Source organism: Asterias amurensis, chromosome 9, assembly GCF_032118995.1.
Source record: "Asterias amurensis chromosome 9, ASM3211899v1".
NCBI classification, from domain to species: Eukaryota; Metazoa; Echinodermata; class Asteroidea; order Forcipulatida; family Asteriidae; genus Asterias; species Asterias amurensis.
In genome coordinates, this window is record NC_092656.1 from 23,460,110 (window position 1) to 23,485,024 (window position 24,915).

Consider the following 24,915-nt stretch of genomic DNA (forward strand, 5'->3'; position numbering starts at 1 on the left):
ATATTATTTACATTTAGAAACATATAGATTTTTTATCATTTGCACAAGTTTATTTTGTTTTTTATTAGGTGATGAGATAATGCTTCGTTTGATGCTATTGCCCTTATCCAAGGAACAGAATCAGTAATGATGACTAATTTGAATCAATAAATGATGGTTTTATTTATGGAATCTCACTGCAAAAAGTGATGAATACAGCAGCCTGTTATGTTTCAATAGTAACTTAATGCCAACAACTCTACTGGCTGCACAGAGTCCATAAGAAATGCATTAACAAATATTCCCAAGCAATTTATAAACTCAATACCATTTTTTTTAGACGTGTATTCAGAAAACATTTGCAATCCAACTTCTGCTTATGAGAGACCATTCCAGTATTGGTGCAGGGTATGTATCCCCGTCCCCCTATGTGTGTGTTTGGGATCTCAGGAATTCTTTAGAGGATTTTAACAGAAGGGGGAGCACTTCAGTACAAGAGGAAAATAGTGTATTAAACTTGAGGGAAAATTGGGGGAATACCCTGTGCTCCATATCGGCATGTAACAGACCATGTTCAAAGCAGGTCCCAGTTTCGTAAAGCCTGTAAGCATTTGAGCTCGGCATTCTATGTGCTAAGGCCCAGTCACACAGGCCCCGGTCACACAGGCCACGGTATTAACGAAAACGATGACGTTACAAATGCACACCCCTGATTGGTTGAATGAGCGTGGGCGTGTTCTGAGTGGAGCATTTCAACCAATCGAGGCCGTGCATATTTATCGTTCTCGTTTTCGTTCTTGTTATCGGGGCCTGTGTGACTGGCCTTTTCGTTGCCTTGGATTGAACGAGTTGGTCGTTGAAAAGCATTTGAAACCGTTTGTTATGAAATGCATATGGTTAGATAGATAATTCAAAAGTAGAGTATAATGATCCACACAAATTTGCCTCAAAATTGCGTGGTTTTCCTTTTACTGTGCGAGATAACACGGTCAGCCATTTATGGGACCGTGATAGTCGCCGAGGTAAAAGGAAAACCACGCAATTTCGAGGCATGTTTCTGTAGACCATTGTATTCAACTTTTACAACATCTTTCTAACCATATACATTTTATATCAAACGGTTACAAGCGCTTTTTTATAGACCAACTCGTCCGATCCAAGGCAACGTGTTCCTTTAAGGGAGAGTACAGCCACACAGCATAGCCAAGGACTCTACATTTTTTAAGTGACTTGTTGATAAAATTAAAAGTTGCCAGACTCTATTTGGCAACAGCATGGCAGGGGTGACATTTGACGAATGTGAAAATTCATGAAAATGGCTTGTGGTGTTGGTTCCCCTTCTTCTAGACCCATAACCATGTGAAGTTACAATTCAGGAGTATTACAGACTCTGTGCATCATATCAGAAATACAAAACTACAGGTTGGGACACAATGTGGACTGTCTTTTTTACCCTAAGGTGATTGCTCCACTTCTTTCAACAAATTTAAAAGCCTCTAGACGATTTCGAGAAAGCCTTGATTCAGCAAATAATCCTGATCAATATACGCCTGGCATGGTCTTGAAACTTTGTATTGTATTTATGGAATATGTACACAAGAAGATCAACCAAAACATTATTGTCATCATCAAAATGCATTAAACAAATACTCCCTGCTGACAGAGACTAGTCTTTTGACAAAACAAATCCACACATATGAATACAGTTTAAGACGGGCATTTGTTTAAAGCGCTATATTTATTCATGATTAAGGTAACTTTTTTATGATAATAACTAACAATGACCACGGGTTATACATTCATATTTGTGATCTTCCTTCAAATTTAAATCAAAATCATAACGTGATCTTTGAATAAAATTTTCAGGATTGTATGTATTTGTACAAACAGCGATAAAATAAACTTGATTTATGTTGTACAGAATAAGCTGTAATGACTATTATTCACTATTTTAATTCAAATAATATATGTTTATAAGTTTGTTTACAGCGATCAGCAGCACTGACAGAGTATTCATGTTTTATTTAGCTAAAAGTTACTCATTGGTAATGCAACAGAGGTGTTTTTTCTTTCATTACTATTCTAGCAACTTCGACGACCAATTGAGCTCTTTGGCAATTACCAATAAGGTCCAGTGTCTTTGAGAAAGCTATGTTAAAACGCTGGCATTTCTACTTTTTGGTGACCCATTTCACATCAAAGTATGGAACCAGCAGATTTTCTTCATTGGGCCGACTTAAAAATCTGAATTGAGATAAGTCTTAAAGCCATTATACACTTTCGGTAATCAGTGTTGTCCAAGTCCCAGATTTCGTGTATCACAACTTATATATAAAATAACAAACCTGTGAAAATTTTGGCTCAATCGGTCATCGGAGTCGGGAGAAAAAAAAGGGAAAACCCACTCTTGTTTCCAAACGTTTCGCCATGTCATGACACGTGTTTATAATAAATCCGTAATTCTCGCTATCGAGAATTGATATTGTTTTACTGTTTTCTCAAAAAGTAAAGCATTTCATGAACTAATTTTTCAAGAGAAGTCTTTCACCATTACCTTCTGTAAACCCTGTAAATTATTTGTAAATCTGTGAACTTTTTTTTTTTTTACCGAAAGTGTATAATGGCTTTAAGTTTCTCATTCTTTAAAACATCGATTTCACATCTATTTGTGAGTAACTCCAGTTCTGAATGGCTAAAAATTTCTACATGTAGATCAAGGTGCTTTTACAACATAATTATCCCTGTTCACCTAGACTTCTGGACAAGTCGTTAAATGTCTGTCACGGTGATAGCGTTCTGAGTATTCTCCTGAGAGTGCTACGGCCCCGCAAGACTACTGCTCTCATGACTAGGGTCCCATTTGAGTAGAAGTTGGCAACCACTAGTTAGCGCACAAGCAGTGACCGCCACAACTCGACTATCTCATCACGTAGGATAATTTAATGACTTGTCCACAAGTCTACTGTTCACCAGGCGCACTTTTAGACCATTCCTCTAACTTATTTAACTCCCTGAGGAGCATACAATCCCAAGCTGCTTGCACCAATGGGTCAATCCAACACACTGCTGTCTCAGCCCTCTCAGGTTCCCATTTACACACCTGGGAGATGAGAAGCAGTTATGGTTAAGTGCCTTGCTCAATCAAAAAAGTTAGGTGTGAGAGTCCCTGCGAAGTTCTTGGGGGGACTGAAACTAGGAACCACATTTTAGCAAGATGACTGCATTTCAACCTGTTGGTAACCCCTAGGGTTCAGATTTCACAGAACATTTAGGAACAGTGTCCTCAGCACTACAGAAGTAGATCACAGAGAATTTAAAAAGTCCGAGTTCAGATAAATGTCTGTAATTTCTCATCCCTGAATCACGACCAGGTCAAATCCACACTGTGATGATAAGACCGCTCGACCACGACACAGAACAATCTTCACGAGTCAGTAGTCCTCTCATTAACATCGTCTTGAGATTCTTCATCTTCCTCATCCTCATCGTCCAATTCTTGCTCCTTGCTTATACTTCTGGCCTCCTTGGCACTCCCTCCATCATGTCCTCCCTTCTCCTGACTGCGGAAGAAAGACCTCCTCTGTCTTTCAGACAGGTACCTGAGCTCCCCCTCTAAGTTGCTCGCCTGGGATGCCTCTTCATCTGGCGAGAGACCATGTCTGGAATTTGAGGACAAGACAAAGATTTGCATGCGATGAGTTGGTTGTTTAGATTATCTTCCCATCAAGGGAGCTCGGCAAACTCCCATAAGGGGATATAAATGAATGCCAAGCTGGCAGCAGCCAATCTCTTTCAATCATACAACCATTAGTTTATCGTCTATAATTATAAATTGCACAAATCAAGAAATTGTGATTCAGGTTAAAAAACGACAATACTTATTCTAGTCATTGTAAAAACAGTGGATAGCTTGGAGATTCGAACCCACAACTTTTTAATTGCAAGTTCTGCAGTCTAACTACTGGACCACCTTTATAATTATGAGCAAAGACAAGATCAGTCACTTATAACTTGAAAACAATTAATTTTATCAATGGAAGTTTTGTTTACATAATTCTTTTTGCCACACTTTTCAATACTCGGAGTTAGAACAGCGCAATGTGATATGGGCCATGCAATATAATTTTTTATAACACCATTTGTTGCTATTAAGGGTCGACCAATCAGAAGCAAGGATTCAAGTTTGCTTGAAAGTAGTGATAATGATTGGTTACTCACCCAGTGACAATTTCTTCATTTTTGCCACATTTGGCACAGACATTGGCAGCTGCAGCACATGGTTTGCATAAGATGTAATATGCCTTGCAGATTGATCTCTCTTCACATCTGGTGCTGTGGAATAAACAATAAAAACATTTGTTTCAGCTGTCATCATTCGTCACATAAATTTGGCATGTCATGGCGAGCGAATAAGAGCACCTGACTCAAGCTCTCGTGTTTGTGTACAAAGGTTAAAGGTTGACTATTTGCACTCGAACCCAGGCTGGTCGACCATTGGTTGACTACTGTGGTCGACCATTTGGAACCAGCCTTGAGCCTACGGTTTCTACACTGGTCTCATTAGCATGTTCCATTCTAACATGTGTAAAGCGCAGAGGGGAACCAGTGACACTATAGCGAAAAGGTGGAAGGTTGACTAGACTTCCAAATGAGACGTTTGAGTGGGTACGTCACTGCGCATGTACATTGCTGGTCAGTAGTCAACCACGGGTCGACTAAATGTACCCACTCGAACTTGCTCCAAGTGAGACGAGTAATCTTTGGGTCGATGTAGTATTCTTTGCTCAAAGCGCCACCACGAAAAAAGACTAAAGCATTGAGTCGGCGCTTGTGATGTGGATTTCAGATAACTCGACGGAGTGCCAAGACAAATCAACAGAAGTCGATGGGTAAACGACTGAAACATGTTTGTAATTGTCTAATGATTGGAGACCGTACCAGCCGTTGGGTTGTTTGACAGGTCAAGTTGTCTTACTCGCTGATGACTTGTCAGAGTGTATTGAGTTGTCTGACAGACGACGTGTCTTACCTCCTGCTCCCTCGTGATGCACATTGGTAAACATCACGGAAGCGGAGGGAGACCAGCATATTGGCACTATTTACAGGGCTACACACCACAGTGGCAGTGGAGATTCAACATGGACCATATTACTGTGAAATGGTTTATTCAATCACTTTAAATGTTCATATATTATGAGAGAGTGGCCAACTGTATCGGGCGAGTTATGAATCCAACATCCATCAATCAACACTCCCAAAAAAAAAAGATCAAATCAACAGCAAATCAAATTATAGGCCTATCATTCATTTCATTTTTTTTTTTTTTTTTCATGTTTAAAAATAATCACCAAATAACCAGCACAAGACCAAAAGAAATACTTACCATTTCTTGGGCTGCTTCAGAGGTTTGTATTTCTTAAATTTAATCTTCCACTCGATTTGTTCTTTACATCGAGTACACACGCCACCAACGGTCATCTTGTTCAGAGCTTTCGTTTGATGGCTCGTGTCGTGCATGTCGTTCCTAAATGCCATAGAATTCTGATACTTTTGCTGTTTTTTCTTCATGTTTCCCTTCTGTGAACTCATCTTTCCAACTTACCGTCGATTCTCACTGTTTCAGAAAAATATCAGTTTCTTTAGAACTGTAAAGAGCAGTATTTTACACGAACACCACGCACGAGTCTTCAGAAAAAGTACTTTGGTTGGTTGTTTGACCCTTGACCGTGTTTTTTTTTGCCCAATCACGAACGACCGTGGGAAAACAAAATGGCAGCGTCCGTGAGGCGCGTAATTTAACACGTGCTTTTGTTTACAAAACAGGCGTTTATTAATCAATATAGTTCGGGAAGGGAGGAAATAATCCTTGCTCGCTCAAATGTTTAATGGATACATAGTGAGCAAGTTGGGGGAATTTACATGACAGTCCACAATGTCATGAATAAATCACTGCATTTCATTATCAAATTCCAACTTTTATCACTTTCTCAAAACCTGTTTGACAATTGAAATGAGTGTGAGTGAAGTTCCCATAATAAATGGAAGGTTCTTTCAAAGTTTTGCTTTTAGTTATTTCAAAATGAAGCAGAAACTAAAATACCACTTGAAAATGAATGTCGAACCTATCTCTGTAATATATAGGACCCTTGATCCTTGTGCTGGAACACTCTCAAAAAATAGCTTCTGCTTGGGATGATAGTGTCATACTCTGGGGTTGGTGTTTGACTAAGGAGTCGTAGGCAGACAGGTTTGATTAGTTTGCAAGGAGAGCCTTTAAAATGTATACCGGTACGGTTGGGCAGGACGGTGTTTCAGGGGGGTACTAACCCATACATTATTCATTCTAGATTCAAATACGTTACCAACGTGCGCATCTGCTCTACGCCCCACTCATAAACAAGAAATACTGGAATTTCTTTTGCGCGAATGATTTGGTTGCATTTTATTTTTGTCATGGGATTGAGAACTCATTTCAGTTTCTCTACAACCTCAGATGAATGTTTCTCAGCAGGGGCACTTAGCCCCACTCCTGCTGCCCTTCTAGTTGTCTCACTGATGATGACACCCAGGCACTGGGACTCTTTGTAATTACTCAAAATAATTGTTAGCATAAAAACTATACTTGGTAATTACGAGCAACGGAGAGCTGTTGATAGTATAAAACATTGTGAGAAATGCCTCCTTTGAAGTAACATAGTTTTTGAGAAAGAAGTAATTTCTCCCTGAAATATTTTAATTGAGTTCTAGACCTCAGCTGAGGTCTCAAATTCAAGCATGAGAGCACACAACTTGTGCGACAAGGGTGTTTTTTCGTCCATTATTCTCTCACAACTTGTGAGAAGACTGGTCTTTGACAATATTACCAACGTGTCCAGTGTAGCAAAACTAGACTAAATATACACTTAGTTAAGGAAGACAACATTTATTCACAAATATCCCTGAATGAGTGTTATTTTTGTTTATTTCCGTTCTCAAATAAGATAGACAAAATAATATTAAATTGATGAAAGGGTGAATATATAATGACTTTTAAAAACCTACATTTCTTAGTAATACAAACAAACTTGCTGAACAAAATACTCTCACCAAAATTGAATCCAATTTTTTTGCCGAATAAAAGGCCACAGGCACAAGATGGTAAGATATATATTTTATTCAATTACAGGCCTTAAATTTCATCTTTGGGATGGACAATGCCATTTTTCATTTTGAAAAGAGTACTTCCATTGAAAAATCTTAAAGTCTATGGGAAACTGTTTAAAGCGGAACCAAGGTCAATGGCATCCGTGTAATTTCAGGCCTGAAACAGCTTTCACAAACTGAGTAAACATTTATGATGATTTCTCGGTACAAAATCTCCTTGACTATTCCAATTTAGGTTTCTTTGTTGGAGCAGAGTTGTGGTTCTCTGAGCTTGTGCCTATGACTCTGTCAAGGGATAGTGTTTGTTTCAATGATTCTTGCCCACTCTCTGCAGTAACGAGTGCCACCAGCACCGATGGACAGTCCTGTCCTTTGTGAGTGAACTCCGGTTGGAAAACCCTGGTTTTCTCATCGCAGGAACTGTTTACTTCTTTCTCATTAAGGCACGCATTATTCTCAACCTCCAGACTTGATATTTCAGGAGTGTCATTCTCCAAGCCTTGCTTTGGTGTTCTTTGTTGTGGCGCATTTTCACTTCTGCTTTCTCTGTCATTTTGAGAACCTTTATCAGGGTTTTCATTTTCATCCTCTGGGAGTAAACTCTCATTTTTTATTGAGGTTTGATGATCAGGGCTGTCTCTTTTCAACTGTTGCTTACCCTGGGTATTAATAATTGTACTTGTTAGATCCTGTTTAAATTCACGTGTAGGATGTAATAATAGACTTTCATCCTTTAGTATAAAGTTCTGTTGTGTGTTTCCAGCTTCAGACCCATCTTCTTTAATTGCTCCTTCAAGTTCTTTCACTGCCCCTTTAACTGTCCCTTTAAGATCCATGACTCCTACTGTTCTCTCTGCTGTCTTGAGAGAATGTGATGATGTCATAACTACATGTGGTCCTTTGTACTCTGGTATTGTCAACCCCAGGTGGGTCATGACCTTTGACATGACCTCATCAACATAGCCATGTATTCTAAGGTCAGCACGTTTGTCCTGTTGCCAAACAAAAGTAAAATATTGAAGTCAGAACATATTTATGTCATACTCTTATGGTTATTATATTCTCTGTAAAGATATATTCCAGCAGAGTTATCCTCAAACTAAATGGACAAAGACTATGCTAGGGTTGAAATATCAGGCCATAATGTCTGTCCATTAACTTTTTGTTTGCAATAACTGAATACATTAAATGGTAGAGGACACTATTGGTAAAATAATTATTAGCATAAAAACTTACTTGATAACAAGCCATGGAGAGCTGTTAATAGTATAAAATATTGTGAGAAACGGCTCACTCTGAAGTAATTTTCCACGAATTTGATTTAGAGACCTCAGTGTTAGATTTTGATGTCTCAAAATCAAGCATCTGAAAGCACACACTTTCATGTGACAAGGATGTTTTTTCTTCCAGTATTACCTCGCAATTTTAGTTCAAATTATCACAGGTTATTTTGTGCATATGTTGAGATACACCAAGTGAGAAGACTGGTCTTTGACAATTACCAAAGGTGTCCAGTGTCCTTAAAACACAAACTGAGATACAATTCTTACGTGTTTAGTGGGCTGCAGATTAATGATGACTAATTTGCCTCCAGCCTTCTTTGTGATAAGTGGCAGGTTACCACTTGGTACAATCTGTAGGCTCGTCCCAAGGCACAGGGCTAAATCAGCTTCTCTGATGAGCGTAAGAAATTGTATATTGATAAAAAGGGGCTAGTTAAGTTTGTCGCATACATGAATTCATTTGCACTATACCCTGCTTGAGCCCCAATGCAATGGTGACTTTAGTTGTCTGTGCACTATACCCTGCTTGAGCCCTAATGGCTACTCCAGTTGTCTGTGCACTACACCCTGTTTGAGCCCCAATGGTGACTTTAGTCGACTGTGCACTATACCCTGCTTGAGCCCCAATGGTGACTTTAGTCCACTGTGCACTACACCGTGCTTGAGCCCCATTGGTGACTTTGGTTGGCTGTGCACTACACCCTGCTTAAGCCCCATTGGTGACTTTGGTCAACTGTGCACTATACCCTGCTTGAGCCCCAATGGTGACTTTAGTCGACTGTGCACTACACCCTGATTGAGCCCAAATGGTGAATTTAGTCAACTGTGCACTATACCCTGCTTTGTGTTTTAGTTGACCCTCCTGGGGAAATTTTCTCTACGAAGTAACTTGTATTGTAAATCGCCTGTATTGAGATAATGATATAAACACAATACCTGGAGTATTTCTCTGCACGGTCCAAGTCTTGGTCTGGCAATGCGTCTTCCCAGTCTAAAATGGTGTCTCGTAACTTACCCCTGTAAAGATTCAATGTTCCAACCCATCAATTAGATACATTGGTTGGTCTAAAATTATTATACTAGCTGTGTAAGCAGGCAATATGGGACAGTACCCGCAACTCTATAAGCACAAGTACAATACAGTACAGAAGAAACATCCCAAAGTGGTTAAACAAATAAGCTGACTGAATGCAGAAATTTATTGCTACTGCATGTACCGATACTTTGCTTACAAGTAGGTCCATGAAATTTCCCTGTTTGTGTCAAAGTAGAATGCCAACCAAAATTGCAGTTTGGGGTTCTCTTTAACACCAAACTGTGCTTACTAATTGACCATAAACTGATGTTGCCCAATGAATATTCATCAGTATGACTAACCTGCATTTTCCTCTTGATTTTCTCTGAGAGCACTGTCCTCCAGTTGGTTTGAGTCCCAGGGTCGGGACAGCTGTGTCTTTAATGTACTGTCTGAAAGACACAGGAATATCAGTTCAGTGTGTAGTCAAGTTTTAATGAAAACATGGCTATGAATATACATTATAAGAACAATCAAAAACAACTGTTGGGTTTGGATGAGTAGTTGGTTTGGCATGGTTGGGTATGAGCCTAGGCATGGGACAGGCATAGGAACAGGGTAAGCTGGGCTTAGCTTAATAAAGCTTGTAGGATGGGGCTGGAACTAAAACCTAAACTGAGCACACACTCCCTTCCCTACCCACTTCCTGGTTTCAGTTCCAGCTCAAGCTCCAGCCTACACGCTTCATTGAGCTAAAAGCCCAGCTTATCCGGTTCCTATTCCCACCTTGACGCAACATTGAGCCAAGCCCAAACTACCTGTTCATCTCCAAGGCAGTGCTTAAGCAGCATCTAGCAACAGAGTCCAGCATCATCCTAAATATGATTAGAACTGTATACTGATAAAAACGTCGAGTTATCAACCACTTATTCTTCTGAGAACCACCTAAACTCAAAAGAGATTTGCACATAGTGCTACAACAAAAACCTTACCTGACTGGGCCATTTTGCTTTCCAACACACATCAGAATACAATGCATATTTAGTGGAACCTCAACAGAAATGTATGCTACCTCACCAACCTTTCTAATTTGTCAGAAAAAAAATTAAGTATATTGTACTCACTTGCCACATTTGTCACACTGCTCAACAAACATATTCCCATGAAGTTCAGATAGTTTGTCTCTGTGAAAAGAAATAAAGCTTATCAAATAATTAATTTGCATAAATCATTTGAATGACACCTGAACGAATGCCTGAATGTTTTCAATACAACCAAAGATAAATTTCAGCTAAGCCCCGTTTGAATTTAAGAGGAACCTCAAATGCTCATCACTACTCCATCTTTGCAGTTCAACAGACCTCACAAACTTAAGTTAACATAAAATTAAATCAGTCAGTGATTGTCAGCTATAAACACTATTTGTTACAGGACCAAAATTTAATTAATAATAATAATAACAAATTCTTATATAGCACATTTCACAATAAACCGCATCAATGCGCTTTACATTCGTCCCCTGGTCATTGGGCCAATAACATCCCTTTAATCTTTCTCAGCTCCCTATAGGGAGTATACAGCCCGAGCTGCCGTTGCGCTCAAGAGGCTTTTTCATTCACAACATCAACCTCTACCTTCGCAGGTACCCATTTATACCCCTGGGTGAAGAGAAGCAATTATAGTAAAGTATCTTGCTCAAGGACACTAGTGTCATGACAGGGATTCAAAACCCGCACTCCAGTGACTTAGCACCAGAACTTGAATTCGATGCTCTTAACCACTCGGCCACGCCTACGCGAAGGGCAAGGGGCACCAAGGCATTTTGTCCTTGATAAGCCAACCACCACTACGAGAAAATTAAAACTTTCTGATTGAAACATTTTCAAGGAGCACCAAGGCAATGACCAGGGGGCAGTGTACTATGTAGGCAATTGCTCCGCTATGTTTAAACCACAAATGTTTCAAAAGTTTTTGAGAACCTTGGAAATCCTGATCTGAGGTGAAGCCCATCCACATTTTGACTGACGACATATTGAACCAAGCCAATCCTCTCTAGCTCGAGCAGGGATCGATGCGTTGGTGTCGGTACAGCGTTGTCAAACGTCACATTGACCTGTGGTTTCTCACCAGCCTTCTCTAATGTCCAAACACCCTTTGGACCCCTAGAAAGAAACTATTATAATTGAATATACCTCATTTATTTTGGTTAATTACCCATCAAACTGATGTGTCAGCACTGTAAACTTTCCCAAATTCTGTGAAAAAATCACAGGCATATTTCACTCGGGTGGGATTAAAACCCACGACATTTGCAATTCTTAAGCAGTGTCATACCAAATAGACCATCGAGTTTGCCCTGTAGCTAGAGGCAGTTCGAATCCTATGTTTAGCAGCGGGTACTGCAAAATATTGAATTGGCTAGATCATGGATGGAACATCTATTGATTATACCATAGAGGAAATGCTTCCTCCATGATTATACCTTCATGCATACTCATGATCAAGTCCTGAATTCTCACTAGTCCATTCACCATCAAGTGCCAGATTGTATTCTCTCTGTTTACCAAGCATGGGCACCAGTATTCATGCACAAGGAATGAGTAGGAGACTGTCACAAATGCAGTGAGTTGTATTTACATCACGCCTCTGCACCTTCCGCATTTAGGACATGTCAACAGAGGGCTGACAAGTTGCACGCTGTAATCTTATAAAATATATTTGTTTTGCAAATCCAGGGTGACAGTTTTTTTATTTTTTACTGTGGCATTCCAAATCTTTATCTTTTTGTTTAAGTACCAGATGATGTTTAAAGAACCTAGTTGCAATAATAGTAACCCTCGCTCCGCCATCGGGAGGAGGGTTACGACTATCACAACTATTTAAATACCTGAAATCTGGAATACCAGCTGATGTACTGATCCCAGCTCCAGTGTGCACCACAGCATGGTGACTTTGTTTGAACAGGTTAGCTAACTGTAAAGCTTTCTCATCAATCACCTCTGGGGAATCAAACTTCTATAGAATGATAACAGAAAAGAAAAACACAATTCTGAGAATACTATGTATTTAGGTAGGACTGGTATGATGAAGCTAGTAGTATTACTAGCTTCATCCTGATTACCAGTAACAAATTCAGTCTGCACTTTTCCAAAAGGATCCAACAACCTACATGAATCCATAAATTACAATTATTGGTGTTGTATATTAACTTTTTCCTCCAAATGTTTACAGAAAAGAAAAACACAACTCTTAGAATAATCCATATTTCGGACCAAATCAATGTCCAATCGAATCGAGAATGTACACAAATTTACTTTTACAGCAATCGGCAATTTACTTACTTAGCTTAAAGGGATAGTAGAAACATTCTGGGCAGGTAGGGATCAATTGACGAAGAATAAGTGGTGTACGGATACGGAACCTTAGCTTAAACTTATAATTTAAACAAAATAATAATAAACTAAATAAGAAAAAGCGTTGCTTTCCGGCTTTTTTTTTAAACACAATACACACAATACACTGACTTACCTTGACCTTTATGAGTAGGTTGATGTTATTTGCTAACACCATAAGAGCAAGGACAAGACAATGCTAACACTCAGTACAATCTCCTAATGGAGGTCCTGGAGGTCTCATGCTCATGAACATAAGTACTGAATGTAACCAACTAAACGTTCCGATCTATGCACGCCAAAAACTGTACACGCAGTGAAATGCGGAAATCAGAGAAACAGAGCGCCCGCTGACGTTCGTTCATTACAAGCGTGTACAGTTTTTGCCGTGCATAGATCGGAACGTTGGTTGTGTGTGACCGCGCAACACCAATATGGTCTTGGAACCAAGAATACGGCTGCACTGTTACCAGGAAACGGAAAAGTTTCCGTATGGCGCCACCACTTTTTCATTCGATATGAAATAATATAGTATCTAATTTACCTCAATGAGATATCCCTTTTAGTAAAAAAGAGTGAAAAAGTGGTGGCGCCATACGGAAAGTTATCCCAGGAAACACAATGCACCACACGCAACGCTGGGTCCAGTGACCCCGGTGACGTGCACACACAGCCGAAGCTCCGCCCCACTCAGATTCAAATTTTCAACCTTGAGGATCAAGTTCGTGTTCTTAGAATTTGTGTAATGATTTTCAAAAGTGGTCAAAATGGAGCAAATCTGCTGACTAGCTGTCGGAATTGTACGTTTTTAACCATTTCGCCGTGCACACATTGCGTAAGCTTCGTAACCCTCCGGCTACGCCATGACGCCATCGGCAGAAGGGTTACGAAGCTTACGCAACTAACAAAATTGAAACTCCCTGCTGAGCTGGTGTGAATGTGATCGTACACAAACATGACAAACAACAACAAAAACAGCGGTGAAGTTCAATCATGCATGTGTCAATTATTCGAACAAATCATTCATGTTTTTAACACTAAAGTGATACTTTACCTCTGGCATTCCACATTTTCCTTTGTGTTCATAAGGTGACAGACCATCTGAATAATTCACCGACATGGTTAAAAGTAAAATAGAGGCAAAACAAGCGCAGCTTTCCTCAGTTCTTGAAACAAAATCATCAAAGTTACTTCACACACATTTATCTATAGGGCGCCCTCTTTAGGCAGCTAAGTGTACCAAATTGCCCCCTCTACTCACTTTTCGCTCAAGCGCGCAAAAACTTAGAGGGGATGGGAGTGAAATGTCTTACTTTGGTGAAGTGTGCACGCATATCTTTGGTTTTTGGAAAGAACAGCCCGATTGTTTTAACTTTTCATATGAGTACATTAAGGGAATAAAAGGGTAGCGTCGAGTTCTTAAACGACCGTTTAAAACCGGCAGGATCGTTGCCGTATGATAAAGGCCCGAGCCGAAAGCGATCGAGGCGCACGGCAACGAGCCTGCAAGGTTTTAAACGGCAGTTTAAGAACGAGTCACTACTCTTTTATTCCCATTAATGAAAATGCCTTTTTGTTAAAGTAAGAAACTCTGTAAAACTTATCCGTTTTTCGTTTATCCGCCGTCAGATGTAAGGAGGAATACGATTGGCGGAACATCCAGTATTATTCAGGCAAGCTTGAATCCTCGATTATTTGCATCCCACTCATTAGCATAAAAGTGCGACCCATCCTTATACGCGCACACGATTGGTCTACCCTCTTGAACTATATCGAACTTATGATCCATAGTGTAAACACCAACTTAATCAGGAACATCATATTATCACCCTTTTGTATGTACGTTAAAGACACTGGACACTATTGGTAATTGTCAAAGATATCAGTCTCACTCATTGGGTGTTTCTCAACATAATGCGTAATATTAACAAACCTGTAAAAATTTGAGCTCAATCGGTCTTCGAAATGCGAGATAATAATAAAAGAAGAAAAAAAAAACACCCTTGTCACACGAAGTTGTGTGCTTTCAGATGCTTGATTTCGAGACTTCAAATATAAAAATCTAAGGTCTCGAAATCAAATTCGTGGAAAATTACTTCTTTCTCGAAAACTTCAGAGGGAGCCGTTCCTCACAATGTTTTTTACTATCAATAGCTCCCCATTACTCGTTACCAATTGTAAGGTTTTATGCTAATAAGTATTTTGAGTAAATACCAATAGTGTCCACCGCCTTTAACCTTCTTTTGGCGCAACGGCTTCCAGCATGGTTTTGTTTACTAAACTGAGTGTTCACTCTTTAGGACCGATTATTGTTTTAATCCTGTGAAATTTCAGAAGGTGGTAGCGTTTAACAGATGACACTAGATATCGCCGTCCACCCGGTGCGGTTATTTTTACTCATACCAGGAAGAATAATCCGCAACTGAATTGGAATACATGAAGCTTCATTATACTCCGAAGTGAATGATTCACAAAATATAATGTATTCTTTTGAAAGCTGCTATGTGAATAGGCTTCTAAACAACAGTTTTTATGATATCCGTATTACTTCCATCGGGGACCTATCTTTGACTATCCATATTGGCCCCCGTTTGTTACCCGCATCCACCGGGTCTGAAAACCGTAACATTGCCGTGGACCCCCCCCCCCCCCCGGGCCTCCACCCACCCCCAATAATAATAAAGTGGTATTGGCAATAATATCCGGACAACCTTGACAATCTACTGCGTGGGTGATGCGAGCATATCCCAGGCTGGCACCCGTTCTAATCTAATCCATGCACGCAAACATGTTTTCATACTTTTCCGGGCTCACCTATAGCTAATTTGTCTGTTTTCTTCAAGTTTCAAGTTGTTGTCACCACAACTCATTTTGTTCTCTATGTCTTGGGTCCCTTGATAGGTAAGGCAGGTTTAAAGCCATTGGGCACTTTCTGAACAGAACACAAATTAAAAGTTCACAGATTTACAGATAACTTACAGGGTTTACAGAAGGTAATGGTGAAAGACTTCACTTGAAATATTATTCCATGAAATACTTTACTTTTCGAGAAAACAATGAAACAATAATGATCAGTTCTCGATATCGAGCATGAACGGATTTATTTTAAACACGGCGAAACGTACAGAAACAAAAGTGGGTTTTCTTGTTATTTTCTCCCGACTCCGATGACCGATTAAGCTTAAATTTTCACAGGTTTGCTATTTTGTATAAAAGTTGTGATACACAAAGTGTAGGCCTGTGGACACTGTTTACCGATATTGTGCGATTGCTTTAGAATTGACTGTTTTAAGTTTAAATTTTGACTTTGGATTAGTAGGCCGACATCTACCAGTATAGACCCTATATCTCAGATCATGGAGGTAAATTTCTTCATGTGAACCAACAATTAACAACTGAAAGCCAGTACAATAACGTTTTGTATTCTTTTAGTTAAAGTGGCCCAATACTGAACCCAAAAGCAGGAATCTTCTTTAAAAACTTTCGATCTTGTCCGCAAAAAAGATCACAATAACTGAATTTTACTGACAGATCAATTTTATAGCCTACGCACTTTCCAAGGATGAATAACATCGGGGAAAAGTACATTGGTGCGTCTGGGGGGGGGGGGGGGGGGGGTGAGGTTGTGTCGGTCGGGGTGTTCGAGCCATTTTGGTAAATTTTGCGCTTATTTTCCGAGTGCGCACCATGAAAAACTTCTTTATTTGCTATTTTGCAGGACCTTTTTTTTGGGGGGGGGGGGATTTCTCAATCCATATGGGGAGAACGCCCGCCCGAGTTATGGGAATGTTCTACCCAAGCAGCTAATGAAGAATAACTTCACGGTGGACGCTTCGGCGCCCCTGACCAGAACTGCACTCATAACCACGGAGGTCACAATAAAGAACTTTAATCTAGAAGTCTACGAGCGGGTCTCGACTCGACCTCAAGTAAACCCCATGCCCAAACCCACGGATACACTGTTTTTGTGGAGTTTTGTGTAGGGCCTGTATAATGGACAAAATTGCCTTGAGGGCCATCTTGGCACGGTTTTTACGGTAATATCTGTCATCTCCCTTTTTTGTGGGGGGGGGGGGGGCTATTGACACAAACGGCCTCAAACCACGGAGGTCAAGAGGCTACCTCGAAGACGCGTACAAGATTCGTGGAATCACGGAGCTTGCACACTCTGTTGGGTCGCCCTCCACCCCTCCTCCCCATGACCAGCGCTCCACCCACCCACTCGTGGCACTCGCCCTTTAGAATAATCACTCGTTAAAAAGGACTCTGACGGGATTTGGACATGAGTCAATTAAACATTAATTGATTCAGAATACACTTTAGAAAACATTTTCAGATTTTCATCCGTGTGCTTGGTGTTTTTGCTGTTACTTTTAAATTCATGTATCTTGATTGGGGTTCAAGTCAGTTTGAAGGAAAACTAATTTACCACCAGTCGACTGTCAAAAAACGAAACCGCAGACTGTTCAGGTTACATCCGGGATGTTTTTTTAGTAGTAACTATGATCGTGACGTTGCTCACATTGGCCATGTGGGTGTAACTCGAAGTATATCCCAGGATAGTACAATCTTCACATTGTCCCAGAAACACAGGACTCTGCTGGGTTTTTTCCGTTCTCATCTCCGAGTTTCAAGTGGTTCTAACCACAAAAACGCATTCTCATCACAACTCATTAATTTGACATTACTGTCAGTGTACATCCGAATTATTATTATTCTCATTTTTTTGGTTATTCTGATGCACGGAAATAATATTATTGTGATTTTAAAATAATATTATCCTCAAGTCGGGTCAATGTTTATTTAAATTCATTTATAGCGTAAAAGTTCTTTTTAAATTTTTGACCTTGGTGTACAAAAAAAAATCACTCAGATGTACATACATATTAACCATGTAACTGTACTTTCTCTTTGAATGTTTGGCCTATTATGCTGTTCCGAGCTGAAATACTGTAAAGACTTTAAAACGGGCCTGCAAAATGAAAAATAGCATGCAAACTGAATTTATGCCAAGGACACAGATCACTTGACACAATGTTGCCAGCATATCCCAGGATGGTACATTATCTTCATATTGTCCGGAGACTAAACACAGGACCCATGTTCGTACACCAAAACAAAAACAAGCGGCCCATTGTATTTTTTTTCTATTGGTTTATTATTGGTTGATTAAAACCATTTCAAAAGTTATAGCAAAAGCAGAATTGTATATGAATTTAAAACATTACAATAATACAGTATCCTTTATGGAAAAGGGTGAAAAGGGGGTGCACGGTAAACCTTATGAGATAGTGGTGGATACAATATTGAAGAACACAATAATCAGGTCTAATGGCCACACATAATGTTTCTTTTGTCGTGGTGGACCCCGTGGTATTCAAGAACAGCATACTTTTCCCACATAAATTATAAAAGTGTTTACAGGTAACTTCATTTTGATCCGATGTTGGTGTCAGGTTTTTGCGTATGCCTAATAATTTACCAGGGTCTTCGTTGGGAGTAATGCATGGAGCATTCTGTATCATTCAATTTCATTTAATTCCACCCTATAAACATTAATATAAAAATGGAAGTCACAAGGGGGATTGCATAATATTGACTCCAATATTGACTCTTTCATCAGTGTATGTGTAAATCATAGTTTTATCGTTATTTCTTTATTTTTCATTTTCTGTTTTGAAGCTTTTTATCAATGTTTTGACATTTAAGTTTTCCATTTTTATCTTTTTATTGGACAAATAAATTATTGAGTTGAATTGAAAACTGTACACATTTCTAGCATCCTTGCATGCAGTGCGCGGACAACTTAAAACATTCACCCCTCCACCACTACCCACTCATGCGTGGCGCACAAGTTCCATACATCACACCACTCATGTATAAACGCGGCGGGCTGGTGTGTGATTTATCGATCATGAAGGGAGTCTTGAATCATTTCGTGCGTGCACGAATTCGTCTGGAAAAGCTTTATTTATTTATTTGAAGTTTAAAAATAATACACCACCCTCCAAACTGGATAATGATGAACGTCTTGCAGGAAAATACAGAATGAAAGGAGCGCCTTCCTCACTGAGTAACGGACATGAATCATTATAAAAGCCAATATTTTTTGGTTTATGTTAGGCCATTTCTACCTCCATGGTTTAATAGGCCATGGCTACCCTCTCTCCACGGTTAAGCCTATCCGCTACACAGATCGAGATGAACAGGGTTTTAGTGTAGGGCCCAAAGAGCCGCTATCTAACAGCCCAGCAAAATGGGCTCGTGGTATAAGCCCTGCCTCATTAAAAATAAATCTAGATTACTGGCAATTACGTGAATTTCTCAGTACTGCTAAAGCCCTTCCCTGTTTATATGCAAAGTGACGTTTTAGAGTTTCTGCGAAATAAAGGCCCCCATAAGTCAAGTTGTTTGCTGACGGGATTAGCGCTTTATGACAGGACACACATTGTGTCGTCTGCTAGTTTGTTTGCTTTTTGTAAGTTGTTATAACTTAACATATTCCTCCGCGCAGTAGAGATTCTCGATTTTGAGACATTTTAACTGAAAGGTTTGTGAGTAAGTAATTAATTACATGTGTTTGTATAAATCTAAAATCATGAAACATATTTAAACGTTCTTTAAAGTCTTACTTGAAAAAATCTTAACAGGTTTACATTATACGCGGAAGGGGTATAACTGCAGTAGTAATCAAGAAGGTCACCGAAACTGCCCTGTGTTTGTTTACCCCAAAACCCATGCAGCGCACTCCTCCTCCATAGCACTATAAAAGCAGTGTGACCTATCGTACGAGTCGCACTTGAATGAAGTCGAACCAATTTGTATGAGATCAGAGGTAAGCAGAAATGACGTGCATGCTGTAAAACACCAAACAAGCTCTTGCTTCTGAAGTTACGACTTAGTTTGCACAGTTTCTGCCCAAACGGGGAACATTTGGCTTTCTGCAAGCATGAAAGCCCATGTTGTAGCGGCGCTGGCGTTGCTGTCTATTTGCTTCGTTGTTGGACAGGAAGACCTTTCACCACCACTTCCAGATGAATTTTTAATACCGCCTGAGAATGTACCCGAAACGGAAAAGGGGTAAGCTCCCTCTTCATCTTCCATTTCTAAATTAACTCGCAACCGGCTGAGTTTTAGACTCGTAGCGTAGAACCATGGTAGAATAAGGTCCTTCCATTTTCAATTTGTTTTCAAAGTTGTCTTTTGTAGTGATGTTTTGTATTGATGTACGTATTGTTTGTACGCTGAATTGTATGCAGAATTGAACCTTTAAAAATGGAGGGCGCTCATTCTGCTCTGGCCTTTCCAATTCCATTGCTTCTCTCTCCTTGATTTTATTGGCCTAACATCCTCCATTCAGTGCCAATTTTTCTTCAGTCATAGGGCCATGTCACACGAGGCAGCTTGCGGGCAACCAGTTCCAGGCAATATCCAAGAAGAAATGGCAGTCCCATTTGAATGTTAACATTTTTCTTTGTGGATCGTAAGACAATGTTTTGAAATTTACTCGTGTGCTACCAAAGTGATCCTAGAGCATGCACTGCAGTTGATTGCCTCGAAGTTGCCTGCAAAGTTGCCTCTTCGTGTGACAAGGCCCCTAGACTTAGACCACGGAGGTAGAATTGCTTCTAAGAGTAAGACTGAGTTAAAAGTGTGGACATACAGCAGTAATGAGTATCATTATTGAGGATGGTAAAAACATTGGTCAAAGTTTTGGAATAAGTTTGTTCTTATTTGTTGCTAATAAAATTAGGCCTGCCTGTGACCTGTGACAGTTGGTGCAAAAAATGGTGCAATTGAATAGTAATAAATAGCCCTAAATCACGCACTCCTTTAGTTTGTATACTGTGCAAGCGAAAGGGGAAAAGTTTCTGTATGGTGCCACCACTTTTTCATTCGATATGAAATAATATGGTATCTCATTTACCTCAATGAGATCCCTTTTTGTAAAAATGAGTGAAAAACAAAAAGTACGGAAAGTTATCTGCGAAAGGAGTCTGTGATTTAGGGCAATGGTGCGTGCAACATGACATGTTAGCATGGATCATTGTTCACTTGCTCAATTATTATTTGACATGGTTTATTCATGGAGGTAGGCCTACATGTAGAAACACACTTTGTCTAAGGTTGCATAGAAAAGGAACAACAAAGCATGCAAGCTTTATTTGTATAACACCCATACTGCCATACATTGAACTGAAATGATAGATTTGCTTGTCAAGAATACATTTGAAAGTTAGGCACATTAAAATAGTTTTCCTGTTTAAATAAAACAATTTTTGGGGTTAAACAAAGAACTGACTAGAGTGGGATTCAAACCAACAGGCCCCCACCCTTGAACAAGACAAAATAGGGACACTGCCAACATAGGGTTAGATAGCTCAGTTGGTAGAGCACCAGCACGTTAATCCGGATATCATTTAAAAGAATTACCCAGGTGAGTTTCCCTTGTGTTTTTTTATTGATATTTAAATAAAACATGAACAGCCAAACACCAGTGGGCAGCAGTATAAGTATGTACTTCAATGGATAGAGTTGAGCAATTAGGCAGGCTAGCCCCATTTGATTTATAAGCATAAATAGTAATAGTGCCAAGTGCTCTGTCGTCCAGCGGTGGGCTATATGGACTAGGCAGACATGCATCATCATTGGTTGCTCTTGACCTTGATTTGCCTGGTTATAAGGGTTTTCCCACAAGGATGATAAAACTTTCAAAAGAGGCAGTTTTTGTTGTTTTTCCTACAAAAGTGCAAATTGAGTTCTATCTAGTGGAAAATGTCTTATAAGTTTTATTCATGACACTGGAAGTCATTGAAGCATACCAGAGTCTAATCCTTGGATTAACCTGAGGTAATTATAGGCCCACTGCAAATTTATAATTGTCTGTCTTCTCATATATGCATGTATGGCCTCCTCTAAAAACATTCTGCCATGTACAGTTTCTTTGTGGAATAACAAAACTTACACCACAACAACTACCCAGAAGAACAGCTGTGCAGTTCAGGAACACCTGGTTAATGCGTTGTGTGGTGCAAGGAGAATGTTTCTTTGTAGGTGAACACAAAAAGAAGTCGGCTGATGTTTTTTTAAATCACCAATAAGCCTCTTTTGATACAAGTTGAAAGGAGTTCTTTTCTGTACAGTTCCTGTGTGTTGGACTGTTCTGTGTTGATAAATCTGTAAAAAAGAAGTCAAAGCCTACAGTATGTCACAGCATAATTTAGTACGAATTGGAAAACCGTGATGCATGGCTGCATTTAAATACTGTACCCTTCTCCATACATGTTTACAACTCGCACCTCAGTAGGCCTATAATACATCTGTTATTAACATGCTCCCTTAACACTATATTCAGTGTTCTGCTGGTGAAATGACTTTTGAAAAACACCAGAGGACCAGTCAAATTCTCTCCACATTGCCCAGCAAACCGTGGTGCCCACAATAAGGCCTAATTTCAATAGAATTTTATACAGTAATCTGTAAATAAGTGATTGGTCATGCAAGTATCTTGACTTCCCGAAACTAAACTTTACCAAAAGGAAAGTTTCACCATCAGGGGGGATGTGGTTTAACTTTTAATGTGAATTTATGTGAAAGGCAAGGTTCATCATCCTGGTGGTGGGTGACTGGTTTGATCTCTGGGGTATTGTTTCAAACCATGATGTGTCAACTTTCATTCAATAGTCAACCACTGCCCAATTTCAAAGTCTAGCTGCTTTCGCACTTGAAAATACAGGTTTAAGCACCACAACATACATGTACCGTAGTGATTTCAAAGTCTAGCTGCTTCATCACAAAAAAGCTGAGCACAACAATCTAATGCTTACCACAACAAGGTTACCTGCTAAAATACCATGTCACATGTTATACCATTTGTGACTGGTATCCTGCTTGTTTCAGCTAAGCAGGAAGTTGTTAAGCAATGTTCTGTAAGAGATGTTAAATTTGCATCGGGGATAGAGAATATCAATTTTGGTTTTTACCCATACACCGATGTGTGTTAGCACTGTATACTCAGTACTTTCCCGAGTCCTATGAAAAAATATGTTCTGCATATTTTAAGTATTCAATATGTTTCAATATTTTCAATGTTCTGCTTTTATAGCAGCTCTATGAAATTGGGCCAAGATTTAAGGCCAAGTAAAAAACAAAACAGTTAATTGTCCCCGCCCGCATCCTTTTTTGGGCCCTTTTTAAAAAACTATTTTTTATTTTTCTAGACTGGCCTAGGGACTTTTGTCGAATCTAACAAGATCAATGCTCTCGAACATACATGTGTAACCATGTAATCGTCTTTTTAATTTAACAAAATTAGTGAATGCCTACCAGCGAATCTTTTGAGTGTAATAGTCCGACCCTGTTAACCCGGGTCCTCGTGCAACTTTTAAAAATAAGTTTGTGGTGAGTTCAAACCGAAGAGTTGGTAGTCTGTTTGATTTGAAATACTGAAAGGCCATCTTGGAAAATCTAGACGATCAACTGGAATTTTTAAAATTTTGCCTGAACAGCAGGATTGTAAAATATTCTTACTTCTTTTTCCTGAGCATTCATTCCTGATACTCGGCTATCTTGACAAAAACTCCATTTATGTTCTTTCAATTTGCTGAACTTTCTGTTCCATGTCGGGCAATAATGAAACAATACTAAAACAATAAGAAACACTCAATGCATCATTGGGATCAGACAATGTAGAAGGAAAAAATATGTAGTCACCTTGCGTTGTCATTGGTGTTTAGAAGACCAGCTACACATTTAGTGTCAGTGTACTTTTTGTCTTTTAGTCCGGAATTATGCCATCTGTAACAGATGTTTTAGTATTTTATTGCAACTAGAGTTGTATCCTGTAAATAAACTTATCTGCACATGCAACGTCTGCTAACTTTCAACTTTAGTAACCACATTATTATCAAGGTCTTTTTACCTTCTGAAAGGGCTTCTTTCGTTTTGCAAGGGCACTAAGGCATTTTGTCCTTTCTCCTTGGTAAAGGAAACCCTTTGAGGAAGTTGTCAATTTCTACCTGACCGCTTCAAGGGCACAAAGGCATAGACCAGGGGGCATGGAGTCAATCGCCTTCATTGCCTTCATGGAGTTTCAGGCATGATTATCCTCTGTTTGTCTTTCATGTTGCCTATAAGAAACTTTATTAACAAATAAATGTTGTATTTAAATGTGTTTGAAAAGATTGAGTAGGGTGAAATTCTTAACCTAGTTTTCTAACCCTGGCCTTTGCATGCCCCAGGATGCTGACATTAGTTTGTATCCCTGGACTCTTGAACCATCTGATCCCAGTATTCCTGCTTCTGGTTACAAGTGGGTTATCAAACTTTTTATTTGTTTATATCTCACAGGTTATTAGGTCAATTACCTTTTTAACATTCTTTGGTACTAGTTCCGGTTACGTGCACTTGATTAAAATGCATTTGTCAGATTTTAAGAAAATTTAGGCAAAAATGATAACTCAGGCATTGAAGTAATCCACAGCACCCACAATTGCGTTGCCCCCTGTGCTTTTGCTGTGGTACTGGTGCCCTCTGCAAGGTTGCAAACTTACGTTTTCCACATAGAAGGATGCTCCTTACCCGACATGCCAGAGGGAAATTGGTCCCCCCCCCCTTCAAGAGCGAAGTTCAAGGCCCGAGAAAGGCCCAGGTTGGCTTAGTTTCTTTACCATTTTGCTTGTATTTCAGTGGTACACTTTCAGGAAGTTCAACGCACATTTTCCCTGTAAAATTTAGAGTTGATGCTCTAAACGTAATTGTTTCCTTTACTTCAGGTTTGATACTGGGTATTTAATCATGGTACCTAAGAAGATGACAGCAGGGACAACGGAGGTAATCTGCATCCAACTGTTAAATATGACGCAGCCAATCACCCTTTCCATTAGCCTCCTAGACGTTGAAGAGGCCATTGCTGCCATACCGCCATACTTCATGGAGTTTCCTTATGCCTGTCTTGATCTGGAGGTTCGGTTCTAAACTTTACCTTGTTGTTAGTATTGACCCCCTGCACACACGTCACACGCGACGATTGTCCACGCATGTTGGTGGGCAATATAGGTTTACATGTAAACGCAGCGTCACCTAAAATGCGCCCTTCACTGAA

At 39.6% G+C, this 24,915-nt stretch overlaps 3 protein-coding genes across 6 annotated transcripts in view; 1 reads left to right on the plus strand and 2 right to left on the minus strand.

Annotated features, from left to right (window-relative positions):
- Window positions 1-2,020: 2,020 nt before the first annotated feature.
- Window positions 2,021-5,680, minus strand: LOC139942262 (uncharacterized protein C9orf85 homolog). The gene is made up of 3 exons (XM_071939056.1): window positions 5,363-5,680; window positions 4,198-4,311; window positions 2,021-3,638 (listed from the first exon to the last, which is right to left on the minus strand). Exons 1-3 carry the CDS (start codon window positions 5,566-5,568, stop codon window positions 3,404-3,406), a joined length of 555 nt encoding a protein of 184 aa, XP_071795157.1. The 5' UTR covers window positions 5,569-5,680; the 3' UTR covers window positions 2,021-3,403.
- A 1,232-nt stretch (window positions 5,681-6,912) lies between these two features.
- Window positions 6,913-13,994, minus strand: LOC139941552 (NAD-dependent protein deacylase sirtuin-6-like). The gene is given in 9 exon segments (XM_071938105.1): window positions 6,913-8,114; window positions 8,673-8,796; window positions 9,342-9,422; window positions 9,783-9,872; window positions 10,545-10,604; window positions 11,400-11,582; window positions 12,308-12,435; window positions 13,867-13,958; window positions 13,961-13,994. Coding segments are annotated over 9 exon segments (1,563 nt in total). The 3' UTR covers window positions 6,913-7,343.
- A 5,569-nt stretch (window positions 13,995-19,563) lies between these two features.
- The window catches only part of LOC139942369 (uncharacterized), a 63,071-nt gene continuing 57,719 nt past the window's right edge, over window positions 19,564-24,915 (plus strand). For 3 of the 4 annotated variants that reach the window (XM_071939228.1, XM_071939232.1, XM_071939229.1), the window contains exons 1-2: window positions 19,565-19,892; window positions 24,587-24,776. In XM_071939228.1, coding sequence (XP_071795329.1) covers window positions 19,762-19,892; window positions 24,587-24,776 — 321 coding nt within the window. In that variant the 5' untranslated portion in view covers window positions 19,565-19,761. Of the gene's footprint in view, window positions 19,893-24,586; window positions 24,777-24,915 lie in introns of all 4 variants that reach the window. The other variant, XM_071939231.1, reaches the window with a different exon arrangement.